Source organism: Caloenas nicobarica, chromosome 12 (genome assembly GCF_036013445.1).
Source record: "Caloenas nicobarica isolate bCalNic1 chromosome 12, bCalNic1.hap1, whole genome shotgun sequence".
In the NCBI taxonomy this organism is placed as follows: Eukaryota; Metazoa; Chordata; class Aves; order Columbiformes; family Columbidae; genus Caloenas; species Caloenas nicobarica.
Genome location: NC_088256.1, coordinates 21,539,580 through 21,565,677, shown reverse-complemented (window position 1 = coordinate 21,565,677; position 26,098 = coordinate 21,539,580). Strand labels below are relative to the sequence as shown.

Here is a 26,098-nt window from a genome sequence, read left to right as displayed (position 1 = left end):
TGACGGAACAAAATGAGCCTGTTCCTTCCCTTAAGCCATGACAGCCAATTTCCTGCAGACAAGAAAAATTCATAAAACTGAAACTCCATAAGCCTTTTTGTTCATTTCCTTGCGTTTCCCAACCTTGAACTCACTCTCTTTGGAATCACCCCTGTGCTTCCTATTTTTTGAAGCCTGCCCTGCCTGGGGCATAGCTCTCCGTTTTTCTCTTCCACTTCCTCTTCTCTGCCTTTTTGGTGATGGATTCTGTCCCGTTGGCTGGCGATGGCCGGCACTGCCCCTTCCCCACCACCTCATCGCTTCCCCTCCGTCTCTCCCCGCAGATCCCCACCTGCGTGGCTGCTGAATTAAAATGGCAGACGGAGCAAAGTAAGTGTGTTTATATATATAAGTATATATATATACATATAAATATTTTTTTTAAAATTGGGATGGAGCAAGGGTACTGCAGAGCAGGAGAAGGCGGAGATAATGAGACCCCTGTTTTCCCCCACTCGCTGTCCCCATGGGCCAGAACGTAAGATGGAATGAGCCATCGTGGAGCCACCAAAGCAGCTTCTCTTTTCTCCTGCGTGTCCGTGCTTTCTCACTTGCCTTTAAGACACCCCTTCCTCGACGGGCACACGCTGAGCTCAGGAGCAGGACATCCCCCGGGGCAGCCAGTTTGGCTCTGAATTTGCAGGACACTCAGCTCCCTAAGGCCAGGACATCCCGTGCACGCTCTGGTGCAGCTCTTGGAGATGCACCACGCTTGCAGGGACGCCCTCCCCTCCTTGCCCCGGGGAGATGAATGTCCCCCCATCCCTCCCTGCCCCACATTGTGCCTCATCCAGCCTCATCCCGGGCATGCCCAACCCGTCTGTCTGTGCTTCCTCCGCAGGGTGTTCAAGAAGACCAGCCCCAACAGCAAGGTGAGTCCACGGACACAGAGATGGGACCTCTATAAACCCTCAGATGCGATGCCTGGAGCTGACGTGCTAATGACAGGGTTAACGAGCCCCACGACACCACCCAGGGCTTGAACGTTTTGGCCAATTCAATGGCAAACTCTAACCCGTTCCCTTCTCTTCTTTGGCTGTGCTGCCTCCAGCTGTCCATCTACCTGGGGAAGAGAGACTTTGTGGATCACGTGGAGACAGTGGATGCCGTAGGTGAGTGGGGCTGTGCCCACTGTGCAGGGGGTCGCAGGGGCAGCGAGCGGTCGGGGCGGACCGGTGCCTGTGCCGGTGGCTGCCGCCTCTGCTTCCCGCTGGAGCAGGAGGAGCAAGGGCAGCTCTGGAGGAGCAAACATCCTGTTTTCCTGCAAATACCCTAAAGGAAAATGGTGGGGAAATGGATAAAGTCCCTTTGCAAAACAAGCCAGCCGTGCTGCTGGTGGAGATGCTGGGGAAGCATTGCTGCTGCCCTGACCAGCAGCTCCCCTCAATCACCTTCCCAGCTGATGAGCAGATTATTTGAGCTTAAAAAGCACTGTATTTTTGCAAAGATCTTCCTGGTGGCTGAGCTCACCGGCCCTTCTCTGTTTAATTGCAGATGGAGTCTGCCTGATCGACCCAGAGTACCTAAAGGACAGAAAAGGTATTGTATTAAGACACAAAACCCCACGTTCTAAGGGGAAGGGATGGAAACCGGTACAAAGCTGCCAAGTAACCTGGGACAGCACTCAAGTTAAAACTCCAATGGGTTGTGTACAGCTTGTCATCCATCAGAGCCATGGCACTGACCTGGAGGGGAAGGTGGCCTCCTTCTCATCTCTTCTGCCTGGGGCACCAGCTCTGAAGCTGCGTGTGCCTTGCAGAAAGACACAACAACACCCTCAGACACACGGTGTGAATTTTGGGGTTGTCCTATGCAGGGACAGGAGTTGGACTCAATGATCCTTGTGAGATCAACTCAGGATATTCTATGATTTTGTTGATCTTGTTAACTATGTTAACTATGATCTTGTTAACTTTATACTTAGCGTTTGAGGTCCAGGTCCTGATAACAGAGTCATACTTCTCCTAAAGAGTTATTAATTTTTCTTTTCTTTCTCTTTATTCAACACCTTTCCTGCCGTGCCTTCCCTTTATGTCACCCTTCCCCTAACCCCGCTCCACTCCGTCTCCATCCGGATTCAGTTTACGTGACGCTGACTTGTGCGTTCCGCTACGGCCGAGATGACCTTGACGTGATCGGGTTGACCTTCAGGAAGGACCTTTATGTCCTGACCACCCAGATCTTCCCACCAGTGCCGGACCAAGTACCCAAAACCCTCACTCCTTTGCAGGAGAAGCTGCTGAAGAAGCTCGGGGAGAATGCCTACCCCTTCACCTTCGAGGTACTGGGGGTTCAGCCCTTCCTGACCACACACCTCCATGGGGTGCACCAGGGCTCATCTCTCTTAATTTGCTTTTTTCTGTCTTTTCTGCCCAGATTGCCCCCAACCTGCCCTGCTCGGTCACCCTCCAGCCAGGACCAGACGATGTTGGGAAGGTGAGCTGCTGTCCCCAACCCGTGTCCCCCAGACCCATTTCACCTGGCAAGCAGTTAAGTTGTGGGGTGACAAAACTGAGAGCTGCTTCTCTTTCATGGGGACGTGGTCCATGGGGTGAGGGTTGGGGAGGAAGGATGGTTGGGTTTGGGACCAGGATCTTCATGGATGTGGTGGAGGAAGGAGGGGAATGAATCTAAACCTTCAGCAGCTCTGAGTCTCTCCTGTCTAGTGACCGTAAGTGTGTGTCCCCCCCAGGCCTGCGGCGTGGACTTCGAGGTCAAAGGATTTTGTGCTGAAAATCTGGAGGAGAAAATTCACAAGAGGTATTTGCAGGGGATCCCTTTCCCACCCCATGGCCCTAAAACCAAACCACCGGATTGTTTTGGGGTGCGCAGCTTAGGGGTCAGGCCGAGGACCTGCCGTCAGCCCGTGCCACTGAAGGAGGGACAGTTGTCCCCGTGGCAGCTTCCACCACATCCTAAGAGCAGGCTGCAGCTTGCATCCTTTGGCTAGAGACACAGTGATGTCCCCAAAGACAGCCAGCATGTCCCCCTTGAAGTGTCGACACGTCCCTGCCGGGGGGGCCGGGGATGACAGCTTCTCGCCCTGCAGGAACTCGGTGCGCCTCGTCATCCGCAAGATCCAGTTTGCCCCCATGAAGACAGGGCCAGCTCCAAAGTCGGAGACCACCCGGCAGTTCATGATGTCCGACAAGCCCCTGCACCTCGAAGCCTCCCTGGATAAGGAGGTTGGTACCGGGGGGGCTGTCCCCTGGCTCATGCCACCACATGCGTCCCCAGGAACAGGGACACCCGGTCATTAACTGAACCTCTTCCTGCCACAGATCTACTACCACGGAGAACCCATCAACGTGAACATCAACATCAACAACACCACCAACAAGATTGTGAAAAAAATTAAGATTTCAGGTGAGAGGGGGCACGAGGGGCACATCTTGGCGCCCATCGCATCCCGGCCTCCCCGTCGGAGATGGGGCCTCGTGTCTCTGCTGCGTCACCAGCGCTGCTCCCTCTTGTCTCTCCTCAGTTGATCAGATCACAGACGTGGTCCTCTATTCCCTGGATAAATACACGAAGACTGTGTGCACCGAGGAGATAAAGTAAGTAAAAAGGGGCTGGGGGTGGCGCAGCATCGCGGCCGGAGAAAGGAGGAGGAGGGGAGATTGGTGGGGAGAGGGGGTGGGGAAGATGGTTGCAGCAAAAAAAGGGTTAGAAGAGCAGATGCAGAGGAAGCAGAGGGAGGGCTGGGGACAACGTGCCCCCCAGCACAAGCCGCTGTCTGCTGGGGATGTCCCTAGGGAAGGTGCACAGCTGCCTCTCGGCTGCTTCTCCTCCTCGCTTTGCATCTCTGGGGCCAGCCACAGCCTCTGCGTCCCTGAGAACCAGGAGGGCAGCAGGGAGAAAAAAAAGAAGTGGTTGTATAAGGGAACGAAAGGAGGAAATGGGCCCAGGCAGCGGCGAGAGAAGGACAGGGCGGGGGGGTCTGGCTCTGTCCAGGTGCCTGAGGCGACGCTGAGCATCCCCGGTGGGTGCTGAGCACCCACCATGCTGGGGCTGGCTCTGAGCTCTCCTCTCCCACCCCTTCCAGCGAGAATGTGGCGGCCAACTCCACCTTCTCCAAAACATACTCCGTCACCCCCACGCTCTCGGCCAACCGTGAGAAGCGAGGCCTCGCTCTGGACGGCAAGCTCAAGCATGAGGACACCAACCTGGCCTCCACCACCATGTGAGAGCCGGGTGGGCTCCCCCCACTCCCCACCACATCCTCCCCCATCTCCAATGGCTTCCTGCTGCTGGGATGCTCTGGGCTCCCACCAAGGGTCCCCCCCAACTCTTACGCCTGAGCCCTCCCCATCTAGCTGGAAAATGCAGGGATTTTATGCCACGGCCACAGACCCACCTCTCCATCTCCTCCCAGACCCAACCATCGCCCAAAGTCCCCATATCCCTCTGCAGAGCTGCACTGGGTCTCGTCTTGGGAGTAAATCTCAGCTCAGGTGGATCAAGCGGCCTCCAGAAAGTGGTCTGCGGTTGTGGCCAAGTGACCTGCCCTCCCCTCACTTCTACTGCCATGTTGTGTTGTCCTCTCCTGCTAAATCCCAGTGCACCCCACAAAAAAATTGGCATGGGAACAGCCCCGGGAGCTGCCGCGGGGGGTGGCTGGGGTCTGTGGTGGCCCATGGCCAGCACCTCACTGCTCTGCTCTGCCTTCCTCCACAGCCTGAGACCCGGCATGGACAAGGAGGTGCTGGGCATCCTGGTGTCCTACAAAGTGAAGGTCAACCTGATGGTGTCCCGAGGAGGGTGAGGCTCTGCGGGCATGGGGCACAGGGACCGTCCCCTTGGGCTGTGCTGTGGGACCTTGTACGATGAAGGGACTGGCGCTGTGTAGCCCCTTGTCCCTGCCCCACTGCCCTGGGCCGTGGGGCAGCCGGGTGCTGGGCAGCTCCCAGACTCCCACAGCTCCATCCCTATCACCACTGCCCTTCACCTCGACTATAAGTCTTCTTCTACCTTATTATAATATAAAGCAAAGTCTAACTCCTCCCCTCCTCTGCCCCGACTGATTTCTGTCCCTCCTCTCCCGCTGCCGCAGCATCCTGGGGGATCTCACTTCCAGGTAAGGGGGAGCTGCCTGTGGGGCTGAGCACTGGGTGGGTTTATTGAAATAAGGCTTATTGAAACAGGGGTTATAGAAACAGGATTTATTGAAAAGGAGGCTGAGGGGAGACCTTCTCACTCTCTACAACTACCCGAAAGGAGGCTGTAGCATGGAGGGTGTGACTCTCTTATCCCAAGTAACAAGCCACAGGACCAGAGGAAACGGCCTCAAGTTGTGCCAGGGGAAGTTGAGGTTGGATCTTGGGAACAATTTCTTCCCCAAAGGGCTGTCGGGCATTGGAACAGGCTGCCCAGGGCAGTGCTGGAGTCACCATCCCTGGAGGGGTTGAACAGACACAGAGATGAGCTTCTCAGGGACATGGGTTAGTGTCAGAGTTGAGCTAATGGTTGGACTCAATGATCTTGAGGGTCTCATCCAACCAAAATGTTCTATGATCCTATTCTAAGTGCTTTTCCTTCCAGCGACGTTGGTGTTGAGCTGCCCGTCATCCTGATGCACCCGAAGCCTGCAGATGGTAAGTAGTGCCCGGGATGCTGCCAGCACGTGGGGGACGAAAAGGCCGCCCCCGTGCAGAAGGACCTGCTAAAAGTGACGCTGATGCAGCCACCACTGTGCCAAGGGCCCTGCTCTGCCCCAGCAGCCCCATTAGCTGAAATGTCATTTCTGTATTAACCTGCATGTGTATCTCTCAATCCTCGCCTCCCTGTGCTGTGCTTGGATACGGACAACAGACAAGCCAAGGTAAAGTGATGTTTCCTTATACATTAAGCCAGTATTTCCCCCAACACTTAAACTATCTGTATCCATCGCAGATGGATGTGATAGATTCATCACAGATGGCTGCGATGCCCCATTCCCATTTGAAATTACATCCTCGGGTTAAATCATCCAAGTCCTGAGCCCCTGCATCCCAGCAGACAGCGTGACACCCTGCGTGGTGGCACAAACCGTGAGGATTCAAATCCTGGGCTTGGCACGTGCTCTGCAGATTCTCAGGGTTTATTTTACACCTCCCCTCGCTGCAAACACAGCAGCCACTCCTGCTGTGCACCCAGACCTCGCCTTGTCCCAGTCACAAGTGCCATCACCCCTGTGGCTTTGGTCCCTCAGCTGCTGGAAGCGCCACCAGTCACAGCCCCGCGCCCCCGCACGCTCCCTGTTGCCAGAACCTCTTCTCCTCCCACCACGTGAGTTAATTCCAGCTGCGGCCCCAGCTGGGGTTGCTGCCCTCCAGCCAGCACTTGCTTGCAAAGCCCCAAAAAAGCTGTTTTTGTGGCTGGTTACACCCTGCAATGGGAGGCGAGTGCTGGGATTTGAAGCCTGGAAACTCAGGCTGCAACTGCGGGGCTTTCACTCCAAAGCCGAGCAGTTTCCTGGCTCAGTGAGGATATTTAAACTTCCCGAGGAGGAAATCTCTTGGCCTGTCCCCACCATCGCTCCCTGGGGATTTTGCCAAGTCGTTTCACATTCGCCAGCTTTTGGAATCGGTTTTGCTGACTCTTTTTTTTCCATTTGCTTCCCCCGCTTTTCATTATGTGGCTCTCCCTTGATGTCATCCGCCGCTTGCCTTTCGCAAGGAGGTAACTAATCTCTTTTTCTCTACTTTAATTTCTTTTCCTTCCCTTTTTTTCCCTTGACAATACAAAATATTGTCTTAAAAAAAAAGCCAAAAGTTGCAGGCGAGAGCTCAGCTCCCCCGATCATGCCCGCAGCCAAGCCAGCAATCTGTCCTGGGTTGTATGTGCTCTGGGCAGGCCGTGGCTCACACTGACCTGTTCCCTGCGGGGTGACAGGCAGGATTTGTGCACTGTCCCCAGCTGATACCAAAAAAATCAGCAAAAAGAGTCTTTAACACTGTTTTGAAAGTGTTAAAAAGCAGGCACTTTTATTACAGCGTGCTGGACGCTCAGAGGATCACTCCTCTAATAGAGCATGCGCGTGATTTGCACTTCTTGGTATTTATTACATACACCTACTGCTTAGTTAATGCATTATTTCCATAACCCCTCCCTTTGCCAGCAGTCCATCTTTGGTATTCCAGAGTCTTTATCAGGGGTCCCTAACGTCCCCGGTGTCTTTGCAGCCTGAGGCCCCCTCAGCGTCCGCTTCTTGACCTGATTTCTTGAGCACACGCATTGTCATTTTGTGCTGCTACTCAGCAAAAGTCACGCAGCTTTTTCTTCATTTGGTGGAACATTCCGCTTTCCCAGCCTGCAAGCCAAGGTCATCCCGCTTGGCCTCATGTCCAGTCTCTACGGGGCTGTTGTTTCTCTGTTAGGTTTCTGTTACGTTAGGCCTAAGGGTTTCTAAAAGATTTTTGTTCTTCTCATCACAGCGAGGAGGACATCGTCATCGAGGAATTCGCTCGCCAAAAACTCAAGGGGGAGAAGGACGACGAAGAGGAGAAGGAGGAGGCTGACAAGGAGTGAAGTCAAGCTGCTGCCTGCCCGCAGGGCCACCCGCCGCTCCCCGCGCCCCGCTCCGGGCCGTAGCTGCCCCGTGTTCCCTCGGTCCCCCCTCCACCCCGGGCTCCCTGCGCCGGCTCCAGGCCCCGGTTGCGGCGGCGGGAGCTGGTTCATCCCCGCCCGGTCCCTCGGCCGGTGCTCCCGGCTCCTCGCACCCACGGGGGGCAGCGTTCGTCGTTCGTTTGCGTTACGCAATACTCTGTGTCATCGTTATCAATAAACCCGCCCCTGAGGCCCGGTGCAGGCTCCGCGTGCTGCTGCCGGGGAGCCCGGCCCTCCCGGGGCCGGGGGAGAGCTCGAAGCGGGCGGCCGGTGCCTCTGGGGACCCCGGCGGGAGGACGAGGCGCTGGGGAGGGCGAGGCGCTGGGGAAGCCGGCGGCGGCCCCTCCCGTTCGGATCCCCGCTCCAGGCCGCGTCCCCCGCTCCAGGCCGCACCGGCACCGCCCCGTCGCCATGGCAACCGCCCGTCCCTCCCGGGGGGCGGGGCGGAGTGACGCGGCCGTGACGTCGGCGGAAGTGACGCGCGGGGCGGCGGTGCCGGTGCGCGCTCGGTGTCTCGTTCTCCTCAGTCACGGCTCCGGCTCGGCCTCCCCGCGCCGCCATGTCCGCCCCCGGCAGCGGCGGCGAGTTCGGGAACCCGCTGCGGAAGTTCAAGCTCGTTTTCCTGGGCGAGCAGAGCGGTGAGCGGGGCGGTGGGGGGGCGCGGACAGGCCGCAGCGGGCGGGGGAGCCGATCGGGGCGGGGCGGGCGATGAGGAGCAGCCACGGGCCTCCCGCGGCGGGGGGGTGAGCAGCCGCTCGGGTCCGGCGGCGGGACCGTGAAGGGCCTTTCACTGCGTGAAGCGGGGACGAGCCGCCCGGGGCCCCCGCCGGGGGCGTCGGCCAGAGGTGCCCGCCCCGGGGAGGGGCGGCCCCGCCGCGCTCCGGCCTGAGGCCTCCGGCGGGCCTGCCCAGCGCACGGGCCCTCGGTTCCGCCGCTCCGGTGGGCCTGGGGCCGGCCCGCAGTGCGCCCGCAGCCGCCCCGGGGCTCTGGGGCCGCCGCTCCGCCCCGTGTCCGCGGCCCCGGCGAGAGAACAAAAAAATAAACGGCAAACGGAGCTGTCGGTGCAGCGCGGCCCTGGCCTCCCTTACATCTGCATTTTGTCATTTTGCCTGGACGGTGCCTCCCTTTTGTACCCCTTTCCTCAGAATCCACGATGACTTGTGTGTTTTTCTCGGAATTCTGGTGTTCTGGGCTGTGTTACTCTCCCGAGGTCTCTCACTGCTGACCTCTTCTTCGGCCCCAGGGCTGTCGGTCTTGGGGGAATTTCCAGAAGTTGTCTGATTCCCCTGCCTTGCCAAGGCACGGTTGGCATCGCTGCTGACAGGCATTTGTCCAACCTGGTTTTAACCCTCCCTCTCCAATGTCCACAATTTCACCACTTTTCTAGGCAGCGTATTCGTTTTCCATCCATGTCCTTGGAATTTTTCTTGGCTTCCTCAGCTTCCTGAGAGAGAATCCGAGATCTGATCTTTGCTTCCTGTTTCTTGTCAGTTCTGTACTTCGTCTCTTGATAATATTTTTCAACATGCATTTAAAGTTTTTAAGGAAGCCACCAAAGTTTACTCTGTATCTAAAATCTTGTCATGAAGAAATGATGTCAGTTTTGGATGCTGCTTTTCTATCCAGCCAGAGGCAGCTAAACAGTGTCCAGCCCATCACCCTGGTCTTGTTTTGACATTTGTACCTAGAAGTCTGCAATGTGGTGATTACCTCAGTAGCAAAATATGAGTAACAAAGCAGATTTATTGCTTGCTTAAAGCAAACAAATAATACTTTGTCATATGCATCACAACATAATTTGAGGACAAAGTTTTCATCACAATTCATTTTCGATCTACTGAGATTGATTTGGCTTAACATACTTCACGCATTTTGTGAATGAATTTCTTAGCTGGTCATTTCGCAGGAGGATGTAGCTGGAAAATATCCTTAGGCTGGCAACTTCATTCTGATGATCAATGGTACCACCCAGAGCAGTGGTTATTTTTTTTTTTTCTACTGCTGCTTGAAAGTGATTTTTCTCTTCTTTTGTAGTTGGGAAGACCTCTCTGATCACCAGGTTTATGTATGACAGTTTTGACAATACTTACCAGGTATGTGGTAGTCTTTTTTTTGTGTGTATATATAGAGAGAGAGAGAGATGGGAAAATCTGTTCCCCGCTATTAAAATGTAAGCCTGTGAGAACTGTTTGGGGCAAGCATATTTCCCCATGAGATGTCAGTTCAGTATCATAGATTATATCATATCAAAATCAAGATTGTAACATGCCTTGAGATGGAGATGAGACTTCACAATGAAGCCCAAGCATCTAGTACAATGTCAGGAACTACAGTGTACAAAAAAGCAAGGTTTAGATCCTCTGTGGATATGTGAGAAGCCTTGAGAAGAACAGGGAGAAACAGGGGTTTCTGGGGTTGGCTGAAGAGCAGATGATGCTCAGGGTGCCTGATGGTGGGTGTGGAAGTCTCAGGAAACAGGAAAACAAGATGTCAACATGCTTATGGTAGTTCGTGGTCTCTGGCACCTGAGTCCAAAGTGCAGAGATAGATCTGCAAGTAGTCCCCGTGGTATCTTCTCTCTGGTTTTTTTATTATTAATTTATTTTTTATATCTTTTTAAACTATAAGGTTATAGATAGAAAAAGCCAGGGAAATCTTGGCAGGGCAAGAGCCGGGTAGGGATGAAGAGGCTGCAGCTGAAAAGCTAGAGATGTGTAAGAGGCCTGAAGATTTCAGGAGAGTTAGTTGCATCAAAAGCACTTAGCAGTATTTCAAGGGAATACCAGATCTCTTTAAGGAAGATAAGACTCTGGTGTTCTCCTTTAATTCAGGCCAGAAAGAGTTACTGGTTTAGAATGGAATAATTTTAAGCTGGAAAAGGAAAAGACGACTTTTTTTTTGAGGACAAGTATTTCACTAGAACTGGATCCTCTTGTGCTTTCTGGTGTGTCTTCTCCGGAGTTTTTTAAGGTGCTCTCCTGGATTTCTCTCCTTATTGTAGTTGTTATAACCTGTGTCCTGGCTGCAGAAAACAGGACTTCCAGAAATAAGTACTTCTGACAGGAGCTGATGGTTGTGGTCTCGTGTTAAATGGTTCACGTTGTGATGAAGACCTTCCAGAACATGTGATGCTGCCTGTGTTTAAGTCTGGAGATAATCTAAAATGTTCAAATCTGTTACATCAGCAGCCTGTCTCCTGCTTCCCAGGTTATGATGGACTAGGACACCTGCTTGATTTAAGTGTCTGGGAGCGCATCTAATTTAGTAAACGAATTTAAATGTCTTTGTACCAGAATTGCTGTACAGCAGTGGAGATATGGATGGAAGGAGAGTTACAGAAAGAACTGCCTGGGCAATGGAGCTTTTGAATGTCACTGGAAAGGAAGCACATTCTGAAATGGAAACCCCCAAATAAACATTGCTTCGTAGCTTTCAGCATTGTTGCCTGCAATTTATATATGTAATTTACTCCACCTTTTGGTTATTTCTAATATGGTAATTCATACCAGCCTGAACTGCAGTAGCCCGGGAGGAGATGCCAGTTTGGATATGATCTGTGTTAAGATGCATGAGTGAGGCTAAAATCCAGACGCGGTGGTTCTTGTGCAGTTGAGGAGTGTTGGAAGGATGATGTGAAATGAAGATGGTGCAGAGATCCTGATCGCTTTGTTATTGTCAGCTATATTGAAGGCGCGTGACTTCAAGAGCTTAATTATAAGTTTGCGAACATTTCTGAGAGTTTGTATGGCAAGATGTGATTTGCAGATGCTGGAAGGCAAGCTGCGGTTACTAATGCTTTTCTTCTTTTCAGGCGACCATTGGAATTGATTTCCTGTCAAAAACAATGTATCTCGAAGATCGCACGGTAAGTGAGGCGTCTGCGCGATGGCGTGGGAGCAGCAGTTGCTGTGTGCGCTGTTTCGCCTGGTCGTTCCTCTGATGGCTGCTGAAATCCCCCTGCAGCCTTCAGAGGAACGACCTTTGTCGAATCAAATCGCTGACCCGTTCCCCTGTTTCTGGTACTTGTTAATATCTGATACCTCTAGAATGAAGTAAAAATCTTTCATGCAAAACGGGGGCAAGCTGATGTCCATCCCAGGGAATGGGCTGGCTGCTCCATGTACCTTGGGTGGAATTTACTCCCAGGATTTGCAGCTCTGGCCCTGGGGTTGTCAGTGTGAAGGGTCTGAGCAGACCCCAGGCAGTTCCAAGTCTTGGAGTCACTCACGATTCCCAGCAGTGGCACAGTTCCTTCTCCTTTGGTAACACACTTCTGACATACTGTTAATAAAGCAGTTTTGGATTTAGCTTGCATGAGATTCCTTTTGCATAAAGAGATCCCTCACATCCCTCTCCTGTCTTTCAGTATTTGTCTTTTCATTAGTTCTGTTTTGCTAGTACTTGCCTTTTTACCAGTTCTACTGCTGGTTGAGAAGCGTGGAACTGTTGTGGGGAGGAAGGGGCTGGTGGCGCGATGGAAATCCTGTGCGTGGCTTTGGGTCTGGCGCTTCTGAAGAAGTCTCAGCCCAGTGTGTGTGATGAGTTGCCTGAGTGCTTCTCTCCCATCTTACCAGCGATTCACTATTAGGAACAGACCTTGCTTAGTCTTTGTTTGGGAGAAACTACTTGGATAACATTTTTCTAGTGGTGCTGGCAGTGGCAGAAGAAGAAAAAGATCTTGGGAGTGCTGCTTGATGCCTGTGAAGGCAGGTTGGAATGCCTGTGTGCTGCTTTCAGCAGCACAGTCTTGGTTTATTGTGGTTGTGTGGGTCACGATGTCGTTCACCTGCTGGCATACTATCCAGAAAATACCATTTTCTTTCCAATGTTGGATACACTGTTAGCTTTCCTGATTATGTAAGTGGCCCACAGAGCCCATAAACCTGTTTAAATAACAGAGAGGTGTTGAATGTAGATAAGAGGAGGGAGAAATACAAGCATGTAAGCTAGGAGAATTCAGACCTTGAGGTTAATTTCTCAGATATGGCCACAGCTGTATTTTGCAATAGGCTTTGACTGCTGTGCCTTAAATGAAGAATGCTAAGCCTCTAACTGCGGCCTATACTTTAGCATATTGGATATGTCCTTACACCAAATAATATATCCTGAAATTATACATGTGTCAGATCACTTGGCTCTAAATATGGCCTGGGTAGCATGTGCTAGCTGGGAAAAGGGACGAATCTACGTGGAGTTGGGTTCTTCAAAACCATCTCCTGCAGCCTCCCACCGAGGGCAGCTGGAAGTGCCGTTACCGGTGCACTGGGAGCTGTGGCACTAAGTCAGCTGGGGCCACAAGAAGCCCCATCCTCACTCCCAACTGCCAGGCTGACAGTTCCGCGTTACAGCTACAATCTCATTCTTGGAAGACCGAGTAGGATTTTCTTTACCGTGTCTCGACATCTTCCCAGACTTGTTGGATTTAAGCCCAAGATAAGACAATCTAGAGGGCGTTTGCTGTCCTGTCCTGTACCCGTTTCAGTCCTGGAGGTCAGGCTGTGCGGTGGGTTCAGCAGTAGCGGGGTGACGGCGTCCGGATGGTTCCAAGTGTCCACATTTAGTGAGATGTAGGCTGCAGTTCGCTGGTGTGGCTGTTAGAGCCAGTCCCGACGTGGCAGGATGCACGGAGGTACGTGTGCTTGTTTCCCTCGTTAGCAGATGGTGTGAGAAGGTATTTTGGGGGTATCTTGGTGTTCTGATGAAATGGAAGAATGTGCTCATGTGTGCGAGTTATTAATGGGCTCATGGAGGGAGGGAGGTTTCTCGGATGTGTGACGCTGAGCTCGCTGTGAGAATGCAGTTAGAAGTGTGACTGGCTCTTTTCACATTTCTGTTCCATTTTAACTCTCCTTTTGTTACGTTATTTTTGCCTTGCAATTTTTTCTTTTTTATTTTTATTTCACTTGAGTTTTTGGTTTTGTTTTCCATTTCCCTGCTCTTCCCCTTTCCTCTTCCCCTACACTTTTCCGTTTCCCAGATCAGGCTGCAGCTGTGGGACACAGCCGGCCAGGAGAGGTTCCGCAGCCTCATTCCCAGCTACATCCGTGACTCTGCTGTTGCTGTCATTGTCTTTGACGTTACAAGTAGGTATTAGCCCGAGCCTCTGCAGGGACCTTTTATCGTGCATCTTTTATGCATTGGAAGTGGTGGTGTTATCTGAAAGGATCTAAGATATTCCAATGGCCCCAGAACTGTACATATTTCATGGGCTGACTGGAAGTCGCAGAGCATCTTCCCCCACAACCAAGGTAACTCCATCCCATAATACAGAAACTGGGGAACTGGAAAACTCTTGTCTGCTCAAAGCTCGAACTGTGGAAGTGATACACAGAGGACTGGCAGGTAGGTGAACAGGGATTGTGACTTTTCCTGTGTCTGTGCTGATTGGAATGAAAGGTGATTGGTAGCATTTGGAAAACTTTTTCTGGTTTGGGGGTTTTTCTTTTAAACCTCAAAATAATTTTTTTTTTCCCCTCTGGAGAACTACAGAGGTAATACAAGTAACAACTTCAGATGTCAAAGCAAAGGAACACTGTCAGAGCAGGTAAAACAGTACAGTACATTTAAATAAAAGCTATATAGCGATTTATGAGGATTCAAGACTCCCATTTTGTTGAAGAGAGCTGGCGATTCATATGAGCAACTAGAGAGCTTTTAAAAGAGAAGAGTTGTAACTACCACAATTTCTAAAGAATAAACGAGCTTAGAGGGAAGTTCTCTATAACTCTTGGCATGAATGTTTTAGTAGAAGATATAAAGATATTAATGCAATTATTTCGTAACTCCTTGTTATTGATTCCCCTTGACCTGGCTTTTTTGGTTAAGGGAAAGTATTGACGTAAATACCTTGACAGGATTTACACCAGTGAGCCGACCCCATGTGGACGAAGTCTAAGTAAAGAACGTAGCACAGATGGAAAACCTCTGGCCCACCTTTATTCTATCACAAAATCTAGATGATAGCGAAGCTTTACAGATCAGGGCTTTGTTTCACTTTGTTAACAGAAGTGATTAACGAATTATACCAGACTATGATTTATCTCACGTATTGAAGGCAAATAATTACGTGGGCTTTATTCCAATCCAGGCAGGTGGAAGAATTTTGCCATGGTCTAGGCTGTTCCTAACAGCTTCCAGACGTGTCAAAAATAATCCTGCCTTGGTAATAGTCTGATCTTTTAAGATAACTTCATTTTTTCTTGTTGCTGGTCTTTGTTCTGTTCCTAGCAACCGAAAGGCTTTTAGTTTTCTGGTGTTCTTGAAGGAACATGCTCAGGTACTTCGAGGGCATGATGATGGTGAGCACTAGTGGGATTAGGAAAACACAGAGCTATATATTTGCATTGTCTTAAGTGGTAACTGTATTTGGGAAACTCAGATAGTCTCCTGTAAGTTAATTCTGGTTATCGTGGTGTAAAATGGGGACAGAACAGTTAAGTACCAGCCAAGATGGTCTTAATTAGTAGAGAGAAAGTGTTAGCTAGCATGTGGGAAGCTGAGAAGAAAAAGAGAAATTGCTATTTATATTTTCTCTGCCCCTCCAAACCGGGTGCACGTGAATGTCTGGGGAGCTGTGTGGCAGCTTGCTCTGCAGTCTGGAAGCAAGAGGCAGAAGCTGCCGTTGCCGATCTGCTCTGCCAGCACCGGTGCAATATTGGCCAAGTGCTGGGAGTTGAGTTTCCTGGGGTAGTGAAGAGCCCTGGCTTGCTACTGTAGCCAAGGCTGCTTTCAAAATGAAGCATGACCTAATTGTTTTAACTGTGAGCCCTAATCTTCCTTAAAGCCCAAGGCATCAGATCTACGCACCCTGATGTAGAGACAATGTTGTTTTGAATCTGCTTCTAGCAAGATGCTTTGCAGACATATGCTCTGTCCAGATTCTATTTCTCTTCTAAACAAGCCAATTATTGGTCCTTCTGAACCCATTTTCTCCCTCGTAGCCCTGCAAGCTGCCTTATTAACTGCTGTTCTGTGCATGAACAGCTGCTCTCCCTCATTGCTGCCCACCTGGCGTTGTGAGCACACCTAACTGATTCCTGTCATTAAACTGGGAACCAGTCTCTGCCCTCCTGTGAAACCCATGCCTGTTGAGAATGCCAAGAGCAATCTTGTTTTCTGGCAGCATAACGCTACTCGTAGAGCTCGCTGTGCGGGGTAATGACTTGGAAGGAAATGGTATCACTCCCAGTCGTGAAGAGCTTTTGTTTAGCACTCACCATGGCAGTCAGGCATGTTTTGACCATTGCTGTTACAAACAGACGGGTCCCAGACCTTAGAGCTGTGTTTGGGCACCGTTCTGGAGATCGAACTGTACTGCTCATAGCGCTGGTGCTTTTTTCTGACCCTTGTGCTTATCTGAAAGGGAGAACCCGATGCCCCTTGTGCCACGTGAAGCCTATGGTGCGTAACATGTGCTTTTGTTTCTGCTGGCGCTTCAGTTATTGATTGCCTTAATCCTGCATGAAAATGCCCGTTGCTGGGTGATTGGTGCTGGAGAATGGATGCTGTTCCACTGCGTGGTGTCTGGGCCGAGGGAGTTGTGTGTCTGTCATGTGGGAATTGCCCAAAAGCCTTTGATCCGAGATATTCTGGGGTAGGAGTCCTGTGGAGACCCACACGTAGAGCAGCTTGGAGCCGTTAGCTACCGTATCAGCATGAGGTAGTAACCACAACCTGGAGCTCTTGGGGAACAGCAGAATCTCTAGACAAGCAAAGTTGGTAATTAAAGCACATTATCTACAAACAAAGTCAGAAAATCCGACTTCGGTGGTGTTCGGATATTTGGGGTGAGATTTCAAGGTCAGCCGCAGCTTCTCAGACTGAGCGTTAATTCTAGCGATGGCCTTTTCTCTAAAGGACAGTTTCCTCCTTTCTTTTCTCCCTCGCTCTCTGCTCTCCCTGGCCTGGTACCAGCAGGTTCGGCTGCAGCTTTGGGACACAGCCGGCCAGGAGCGGTTCCGCAGCCTCATTCCCAGCTACATCCGCGACTCCACCATTGCTGTGGTAGTCTATGACATTACAAGTGAGTGATGCTTTGGTGTCTCGTTATTTGAAATACTACGTGTAAGCAGAACGAATATGTTAACAGCCAGAAGTTCTGCAAAAAGATGATTAACTTGAGAAACTGTTTTTCTGTCTGAGCGGAAAACAATTTATGGGTCATTTATATGTGGTGTGGGGAGATGTGGAGAAGCACCTGAGTACAGGCAGAGTATTCTCCCCCTCTGAAAATAAGTTTTATCCTTAGCACTCCCATTTTCTTCTTTCCTACAGACTTGAATTCTTTCCAGCAAACCTCCAAGTGGATTGATGACGTTCGGACAGAGAGAGGCAGTGACGTTATCATCATGTTGGTGGGGAACAAAACTGACCTGGCGGACAAGAGGTAGTGGAGGGAGCGGGCGGCCTCGCTGCCCTGACCGGGAACTGGCCAACTAGGCTGTCTTAAAACAACTGTTGATTTGAAACAAAGCATAACAAGCTTGTCAGGAAATTCAGATTTCTGGTTTCACAATGTCAAGTTATTCCATTTTGCTATTCTACAAATAGATTTTGTTAAAGCAAACCACCCAGAAAAAAACCCTTTTACTTAAATCAGATATCTCTATACCATGTTTCTCAATAGTTTATTTTGTCTGATTTTTCTTTTTTGTGCTGAGATAAAGCCAAAAATGTTGTGCAGAAGCAAGGAAATCTGACTGTTTTCAATAAGCCTATTTACATGACTTTCTGCATGTGCAACTGGAAGTTCATGGTAAAGTTTCTTCTTGTTCCAAGATGCAGACTGAGCTTTTACAGTGTCAGTCTACAAGGTTTTCCTCTGAGCCTAAATTTCATGTCATACAAAACACAAACTGTGGTATTGTGGATATGTGAGAGGAAACTAGATCAGCAATAGCAGACTTCCCCAAGAGATGTAAAAAGTTAATTAGACTCTTAAAATCACGTGGCCTTAATGTTTTGGGACATGTCATAAAGCATTTCGCTATTAAAACTCTTATTCCTACAATGCCACTTCAGCCAATATAACCAATGTAATAGCTTCTTAGAAGACCACAGCCTTGTGCTTTTGCATTTCTGTTTCAAATTCTTGATTGTTGATTTAGCAAAAATTTTGTTTAATGTTGTCAGGGATTTTCATTCTCTAGGAAGACATAAGAAACAGGGTAGATAAGGAAATATTTTAATGGTTAGTGTCAGTAGTAGTTGGCAAAGGGAAGATGGAGTCAGCCACTATTCCTTACAATCCAAATATTTTAACATCTTCACATATGCCAGGTACTCTAAAATGTGTGCTTCTTATGGCACAGGGCCTACGAAGAATTGAAATGATGGGGAATTTTTATCTGATATAAAAAAAAAAGCATCTCAAAAAAACCCCAAACTGGGAAACACCTGATCTCACAGCAAAATGGGGTCTTATAAAATCAAACCCTTATCCTTTGGCCGAGATATGTCTGATGAAAAGATAACAGCTTGAAAAAACTGACAGGTGCACCATAAACGTTTTCTCAGAAAAATTTGCAGTGATATCTGAACTGTTTGCTCTGGTTCTTGGGGTGATGGGCCTAACGGGGATTAGACTGTTCCACTGCTGGATGCTCTCATGTCTTAAATCCTAAACCTTGCTTTGCTCGCTCCTGCAGCATACATATTGCTTCACAATGTCTTGCAATGTGGTTTTCTCTTGTGGTTTTGGTGTTGTCCAAATGCTGGTGTGAGCCAGCAACCAGCATCCCCAGCTGCACAGACTGGGCTCAGGAGAGGCTTTTCACCCTTTCTCCCTGCCAAAGTCTCGCTGTTGATTTTTAGTTTGCCGTGCCTAGCAGGAAAAGCAGAGACAGTTCTAATCCCAGCAGGTGGTTTGAGGATAAAGTTAAGCTCCAGCTGGGCACAGCGTGGGCTTCGTACTGGTGGTTCTTACAGAAACGTGTTTGGTGTTCACCATATAGAGCACTTGAGTCCTGACAACCACTGCAAGTGAGAGTAGCCAAATGGGAGGCCATTCTGAGCATCCTGTGCCTTGCACTTTAGAAATATTGGTAAAACTTAGTTCTCAGAGCTTCAGAAATATGATAAAAATGTTTATTGCTGATTTGGATTAATAATTCCAGGTGGCAAGACCTCAGATTGGTCTTGTCCCTGAAATCAGCTTACAAAAGCAACCAAGCAAAGTCCGAGCTGTTGTACTTGAGCCAGCTCTGGATCTTGACTATTTAGTATCTCTTACGCCCTCCTGGGAGCTCGAAATAACTGCAGCTCCCTAATTGAATAACCTGCCGTTTAGATTGGAGGCTTTCAAATTTCTATCCAAACCCAGTTTCCTGTGGAACTGGAAAACCCAGTGGGGTAATTTCTGCCTTGGATTATTTCCTGATAGTATGTGAGTGGAGTGCTTGTGCAGGACAGCTGGCCCAGCACTGCCCTAACAATTAAAAATACCACCAAATAGTTTGAAGCGTAGCTACAGTTGAAGTTCACATAGCACTAGAAATTCTTATTTTAGAAGTTTAATGTAAGTGGCAGTAGTCCTGGTCTAGGCTAGAATTCGGAATTCTGGTGTATATCCGGGTATCAGTAAAAGAAGCTGCCTTGCCTGTCCTTTAAAAGAAAGCGAGATTTATGTGAGGCTGGAATACTGGGCCTTTTAATGCCGAACAAAGCCACAGAATCAGTCTGAGCTGGGTCACATTTTTCAGAGTAGAATACAGTGTCCTGGAAACAATTAATCCTATGGTAGAAGCCAAGCGGTGGTGCAAGTTCTGAGGCCAAAAAGCTGGACTAAAAATAGCACTTTCTTATTTGGTGCAGCCTGTTAAGTTTTTCTTTCCTGTTAACGTTGCTTCAGTTTGTGGCTGGGTTTTGGTTTGGGCTTTTGTTGCTGTTGGTTTTGGTTTGGGTTTTTTGTTGTTATTGTTTTATTGGGTTTGTTATTTTGTTTTCGTGCAGTTTTCATTATTTTTGGACTGCTTTGGTTTGGTTTTTCTTTTCTGTGATTTGTTCTCATTGCTGTAGACAGGTTTCTGTAGAGGAGGGTGAGAGAAAAGCCCGAGAACTAAGATGTATATTGAAACCAGTGCTAAAGCAGGATAGAATGTGAAACAGATATGTCCAGGGTATTGATCAAAGATGCATTTGCAGGTGCTTGCTCCAAGCAGCAGCCTGGCGCTTGCTGCTGGAGCCTTTCCGAAATCTGCCTGTAACCTCATGGAATTCCCTTGGGGAAACTGCTTTTTGTATCAGGTGCAGCGTCCGGAGGTTCGTCTGTTATTAACAGTCGTAAGCCCAGGCGTTCCCTGGGTGCCTTACCTGAGGTTGTTCCATTTGTACCTGAAGGATTTGGGGGTCTTAAAGCCTGAGAGCTCCAGAGGTCTCCTCGGGTGGATGGTGCGCTCTTGTGAGGGGCAGTGAAGCAACTCTGCGTGAAGAGCAGCTGAGTCCCAGACATCTGTAACTCTTCCTGTCCTTCCTTTCTGTCTTTCTGCTTCTGTTTGCATCTTTGTCCAGGCAAATTACTACAGAAGAAGGTGAACAGAGAGCCAAAGAGCTGAATGTGATGTTTATTGAGACCAGCGCAAAGACTGGGTACAATGTGAAACAGGTGGGTTGATGTTCAGCTCTGTAGACTGGAAATCTCTCCTTTGCCGCTCTGTATGTGGGAGGATTAAGCTGCTGCTTGGGGTTCCTGTTCCATCAGATATTTGCTTCTATTGGTTGTTGTTGACCCCTGAAATGCTTCTTGCTGCTTTATCTAGTGGAAGCCCCTTTCCCATCAAGTCAGGGGTTCGCTGTTGAAGCCAAGCAAACTTGCCTTGAAAAAAAGGCAAATCTAAACCAGGATGTGCTGAGGGACAGGAATGCCACTGTTTTGTGCAGGCAAACGTAATTTTGTGTGCTCCCTTTGCTTTTGTTAGCAGTTAATACATGGTTTTCTAAAACCAGTGTTGAGATCAGTCAGGATAATTGCATATGCTAAGGCACTGGAGTAGAAGCTCCTGCTTCTTTTTGAAGCCACAGCAGAAAACCATAGAATAGCTGAGGTTGGAGGCGATGTCTGGAGATCACCTCGTCCAAGCCTCGTGCTCAGAGCGGCGTGCCCAGAACTGCCTCCAGTTTGGTTTTGAATGTCTCAGAGGACAGAGACTCCATCACTCCAGGCAACCTATCACAGTGTTTGACTATCCCTACAGTAAAAAAAAAAGCTTTAAACTTTTTTCTTATGTTTAAACAGGATTTCTTGTATCACAGTTTGTGCCCGTTGCCTCTTGCTCCAAGCTTGTCATCCCGGTCCCTGCTAGTTCAGGAATTGTTCTGAAGTGGGACAGAAGTCGGGGAGAGAGGCAGCCCCAGCTCCAGGGCTCTGCAGGGAGCATCTGCACTGCTGGGAAACAGAATTTAACAGTTTGGTGCTCACCAGCTGATTGGGAGAACCTCACAATGGGATTAGGAGACTTTGGTTTTAGTTTTTCTTTTGGCTATTCTGGATTGAATCCACTTTAACCTTTGGTTCTTACTGTTGTGTTATTTGCCTAGCGGGTGTTTGCAGTGAGAACAACTGTGACTAACGGGGTTCTAACTGCGGCACCTTGCTCGTACCTCAGTGCCTTGATTTTTCCAAGTACCACAATTTGGAGGGGTTGGATGAGAAGCCCCTGCTGAGCTACTGTGAGGAAAGTCATCATGAGCTCGTGATTCCTCTGGTTCTTTCTGCAGCACTTGTCACCAGGCAGCCTAGTGGTGTCTGTATTGTGTTCGCTGCTGCATTAAAGTCAGCAGGAGGAGACCAAAGTATTCACTTGAAAAATCATGCAAAACCATTTTGTGTTTTTTATGGGGATATGATAGTCCTTCCCAGCTCTAGCAGATCCTTAATAGCTTAAACGCAGCTCACTTGGGGCTGGTTTGCAGCAGGACTGAACTGAAAGGATGGGCTGGAAAACCTGGTATTCCAGAAACTTGTTAAACCTTCAGTCTCTTGCGAGGCTGTTCTCAGAGATCCTGAGTTGTGCCCTGTAATGTTGCTGTGCACAAAACCAGCCGAGGCTGGAAATGGTAGAAATTAATTCCATGCTGTGTTCAAGTGGAAACAAATAAAACTGGCTTGAATAACTTCCTTAATAAAACCTGTTAGATTTCTTAGGTAAAATTCTTGTGGCATTTGTTGATTATTCCTTTGTTTGCTGAAGTTCCCACACAACAAGTTTGTACGATTTGGACTCTAAAATCTGCCATAAAGCAATGGTTTTTAACGTGCCTTTTCTTTTTTTCCTGACAAGCCTTCAGCTTTACCTCTTGCTGTTTTCCAGCTTTTCCGTCGTGTGGCTGCTGCCTTACCTGGGATGGACAGCACACCAGAGAAGAGCAAAGAAGACAGTATCCTTGCTTTCTCATCAGGAACTTTCCTGTCACTATCACAATGATCTCATTAGGTTGGGCTTGCAGACTTTTTGGCTCCTAGTTTTTCCTTAACTTGCCTCCTGCAGTGATCGACATCAAACTAGAGAAACCTCCCGAGCAGCCAGTAACGGAGAGCGGGTGCTCCTGCTAACAGGCCCGTTCTGTAGCAGCACATTCCCCGACCGGCCAGTCTCACAGAAGAACATCACCGCTCATTTGGCTAAGCAACCCTACTTTGGGGGCTGAAAAACCAATCTACTAAGCGAGTGAACTCGCTGTTTACTGGTGGGGAGCAGCCCCGGCCACCCCTCTTACTGCATGGTATGAGCCCCGAGTGCAGAATGAGTGTCCTGTCTTTTTATTTTGATTTATTTTTATGTTGTTGCACTTTGGCACTCTGGTGCCCTTTACACTCTCTCTCTTCCTCTCCTTCTCCTCCTCTTCCCCACCTCGAGCCTGGCTGCTCAGATGTATCTTGTGAATGCCATGGAAAAGCCACCAAGTTAGGGAAGACAAAAAATAAAGCTTGGGGATGGGCTTTCCGCCTTCCACACTGCCTTGCATCGTAACTCCTTCCCCGTCCCCTCCAGCCCTGTCTCTGTCCCACATCCCCACTTCCTCCGGCGAAAGGCTGCTCCTTTTAAACCGGTCAGTTTGACGTGGCCTTGCCTTTTTGGACAATACAGGTTATCTGTTTCTAGGCTTTTGCTTCCTGCAGGGCACACACAATCTTAGCTCCTCCATTTCTCCTTTCTGTGGATGATCTTGGCTAACTCTTGCTCATGACTTCTGAGTTGTTTTGCCCCTCGTGTTACACGCAGCACTGGAAACCCCCAGACTCTGATAGCTTTGGCCTTGTTGCTCCTGCTTGTGTAGCAGAGACATCCCACAGGCTGCTCTCCTCGGTTGGAATCTCTTCCCGTCCAGAGGACGCTGGTGCTCGGTGAGTGTTGGCTGTGGGATGTGGGGAAGGAAGAGGGTCCAGAAGCTTTGCAGAGTGGGGAGAGAAGATCCTCAGGGTGGGTTGTAGAGGCCTGGGCCCTGTCTGTCAACAGCAGAAGCGAACGGTTGCCTGGAATCCATCACGACAGGGACAATACCTGCCCTGGGAGTCATGGATGCTGGGCAGGAGCTTTCCTGGGCTCTGCTCTCATTGTCATGTAGACTGGGAGCTGCTTCACACGGAGCTGCAGCAGACAGAAGGCCAGGGTTAGCTGTGCTGCTCTCGCATGTAGGTTGTTGCATGCAGAAATTGTACAGAGCTGCTTCTGCCTTTGTCATGGGCCTCTGGAGGGGTGGGGAGGCCAGTAGCCGTTTCCCTTTTGGAACAGAGCTAAGCTGTAACATTGCCAAAGCTGAGATGAGCGGTGGCAGGGATTTATTGTCAGACCCACGCAGAGGAATGCAGGAGTGTGTGCTGCTGAAGTGACCTTTGGTGTCACTGCTCAGCTTGGAGGTTGGGAAATAACCTCCTCTTCCCCCTGCCCCTCATTTCTAATGACATTAACAGAGCTTTTCAGAGACTGGTACTGGGTTTTTTTTGTCTGTCTCTCCTAACCAGAAGTCGGTAGGTTTATCTGTTGACAGAGAGGAGAACAAAACAGTTCTGTTCTTTTCATCACCTGGCCTGTGTCATGCTGACGGGGGATGTGAGCGGGCAGGAGAGCCACCGCAGTAGGACAGGTGGGGACAGCGTTTGGTGGCTGGTGACACTTCCCGAGCAGGACGCCTGTTGGTCACTGACACAACGTGCGCACTTTGAAGCCGAGGGAGGGGAGGGGGCAGCCCAGGAGCGGGAGCTGAGGGTCCCAGTGTTGGCTTACTGGTGGCAAGTTGGTGACTGCCCTGTCCCTCTCCTTGGGCTGAGCTGGGCTGCAGGAGGAAGCTGGGATGTCGTTCCCCATTTCACTCTGGAGTGTCCCCCCCTTTACCCCCCGGCACCGGCGGGAAGCTCAGCCCCTTCCTTTGTACATAACCCTGTCGTGTGGGAATTGCTGATGTTTGTCGGTGTGTCCGTGTCTGCTGTAGAACAGGTTTTTGCCGTCCCCTTCTCACAGGCAGGTGTGCACTGCTCTGCTGTCGTGTTGTTCCCAGTCACGGGCCTGGGGGGAGGGATTGGGGAGACCCTAAGTACCGAGGGGAGTTAACTAGTGAAAGAAAATAGTTCACTTCCCGCTGTCTTCTCTATGGATGTGTATAATATTGAGTGTGTGTCTGGCCCTGCTGTCTCCTAGCTGTTCCCCTGTAAGCGTGACTATTACTCTGAGTACGGACTGTCTGACCACAGCCGTGTATCACACTAAATAAAGTTATTTCACCAACACCTTTGCTGTCCTGCTGCCGGCGGGGAACTGGGGCTGCTGCCACTTATTTTACTCCCAGGTTTAACAAGTCTGTCCTGCCTTAGGGCATGGTGGAAGAAGGATGAGCTTACTGGGGGTAAGCCTGGCTTTGGGAGGGGAACGAGGTGAGAAGGGTGAGCGCAGCAGTTCGGAGGACTGAAGTGCAGGGAGGGATGCTATGTGATGCAGCTCAGGCTCATCCAGTGGTTTATGATAAGGTGGGGTGGGAGCTTTTAATCTCTGGGTTTATAGCCTTTTCTCTCATGACGTGACTGCACGGATCCTACCACAGCGCTGAGTGGGGCCGGGAGCACATGGGGTGTCTGCAGGTGTCTCAGGGCGCGGAGCTGCTCGGTGGGTGTCTCAGGTGTGACCTGCTGTGCCTTGACACAACCCTGTGTGTTCTGCGGCTGTTCCTGGTGCTCCAGAAGGTCAAGTTCCCTGCAGTACCTCTGCCAGTCTGCTTCCCTGCCCAGGGAGTTGCTCCCTGACAAACTAAAGCTGCTCCCGTGCTGGTGACTCTTGGCCTCTATTCTGAGAGGCGCTAAAAAAATGCAGTGTTGCTGGACCTGTTTTCCCAGCAGGAATCGGTAACTGTCCCTGTTTGTCCCTCCAGTTTTGGAGGATGAAATGGACTGTGGTGGCCAGTACAAACCTTATTACTGCTTCGTTAATTAAGATACCTAAGATAGGAATGTGTCTTGGGAAGGAATCCACTCTTTCCTGTTAACCCACAGCCAGTCGCAGGGTCAGTGTGATGGCTGTGAAGGCACCGAGCTAATTACCTCTGAGTAATTGCAGGGAGGAAGCTGCCCTGGGCAGGGGAGACCTTCCTGGAGCTCCTGAAGCGGGGTTAGGACTGAACACTGAGGCTGTATCTGCAGTTGGGTTGTGTGCCAAACGCCTCATGTATGTTCAGTCACCATTTTCCACTTGCAGAGCACAGGGTTGGCTTTGGGACCGGGGCTGCCCTCCGAACCTTCACGCTGGCTCGGCTGAGCGCAACGGGGAGAAGGGAAAGTCTCTTTTCTAGTGTGTTGTATTTTATTCTGCTTCAGCCTGGCTCAGATTTCTGCCCAGCAGTTGTGCAATCTGGCTGGCGGCACTGAAGCTGCATTAGGGCTGTCTCAAGTGAGTTGCATTGGTGCCACCACAGACCAAATCCTCCGTTGCAGCGCTGAGACATTGCTCCAGCCTAATCGAGGGCTGACCTCCATCCCAGGAAGTGGAAAAAGACCCTTAAAACAGAGCTACACCTCGCAGAGACCCCCACTTTCCTCCTCCAGGCTGCCAGGGCAACCGGAGCCGACCCATCCCGGGTGTCTGCCCAGCCTTTCCTGTGGTAGCGCTGAGGGTGCTGACAAACCCTCCATGGAAACTTCCTGAGTGGGAATGAGATGAATTCTGGTTGCTGTACTCACTTTATTATTTCAGTTATTACAGATAAGTGGAAAACACAGCACAGGCCAGAGCAAGGGCTGTCCTGATGCCGTTTACAATGTGAAGCATCCAGATTTGCTGGTTAAGTGGCACGTTTTCAACTGTGCTCTCCCAGTGCAGGGTACAGCAAGTTTCCTCCCCTCTCTTGGAGAACAGAGAAGTTTAACCCTAAGTCAGAGGGAGTTCTGAGGGGAGCACATGCCGGGGATAGGGCTGTGCCAAGCGAGGGAAGCGGGTTGAGTGAGTGAAACCTTTAACACAAGCACCACACCTGAGGGAACCTGGCCAAGTGC

At 50.1% G+C, this 26,098-nt stretch overlaps 2 protein-coding genes across 5 annotated transcripts; both read left to right on the top strand.

The window, feature by feature from the left end:
• Positions 1 to 352: 352 nt before the first annotated feature.
• Positions 353 to 5,864, top strand: ARR3 (arrestin 3). The gene is made up of 15 exons (XM_065643277.1): positions 353 to 369; positions 881 to 911; positions 1,091 to 1,151; positions 1,534 to 1,578; positions 2,121 to 2,320; positions 2,416 to 2,475; positions 2,732 to 2,799; positions 3,089 to 3,224; positions 3,321 to 3,405; positions 3,524 to 3,596; positions 4,085 to 4,222; positions 4,717 to 4,800; positions 5,093 to 5,116; positions 5,581 to 5,633; positions 5,851 to 5,864. The coding sequence occupies exons 1-15, from the start codon at positions 353 to 355 to the stop codon at positions 5,862 to 5,864; spliced, it is 1,089 nt and encodes a 362-aa protein (XP_065499349.1).
• A 2,246-nt stretch (positions 5,865 to 8,110) lies between these two features.
• On the top strand, positions 8,111 to 24,346 carry RAB41 (RAB41, member RAS oncogene family). Of its 4 annotated transcripts, none has more exons than XM_065643104.1 (9): positions 8,182 to 8,264; positions 9,661 to 9,719; positions 11,438 to 11,491; positions 13,604 to 13,709; positions 16,543 to 16,648; positions 16,900 to 17,011; positions 20,134 to 20,227; positions 21,933 to 21,999; positions 22,110 to 24,346. In XM_065643104.1, exons 2-9 carry the CDS (start codon positions 9,694 to 9,696, stop codon positions 22,172 to 22,174), a joined length of 630 nt encoding a protein of 209 aa, XP_065499176.1. In that variant the 5' UTR covers positions 8,182 to 8,264; positions 9,661 to 9,693; the 3' UTR covers positions 22,175 to 24,346. The 4 variants fall into 4 exon arrangements, with proteins under 4 accessions (XP_065499174.1, XP_065499178.1, XP_065499176.1 ...); XM_065643103.1 differs by having other exon boundaries at positions 16,540 to 16,648; XM_065643102.1 differs by lacking the exon at positions 13,604 to 13,709 and having other exon boundaries at positions 8,111 to 8,264.
• The last annotated feature ends 1,752 nt before the right edge of the window (positions 24,347 to 26,098 follow it).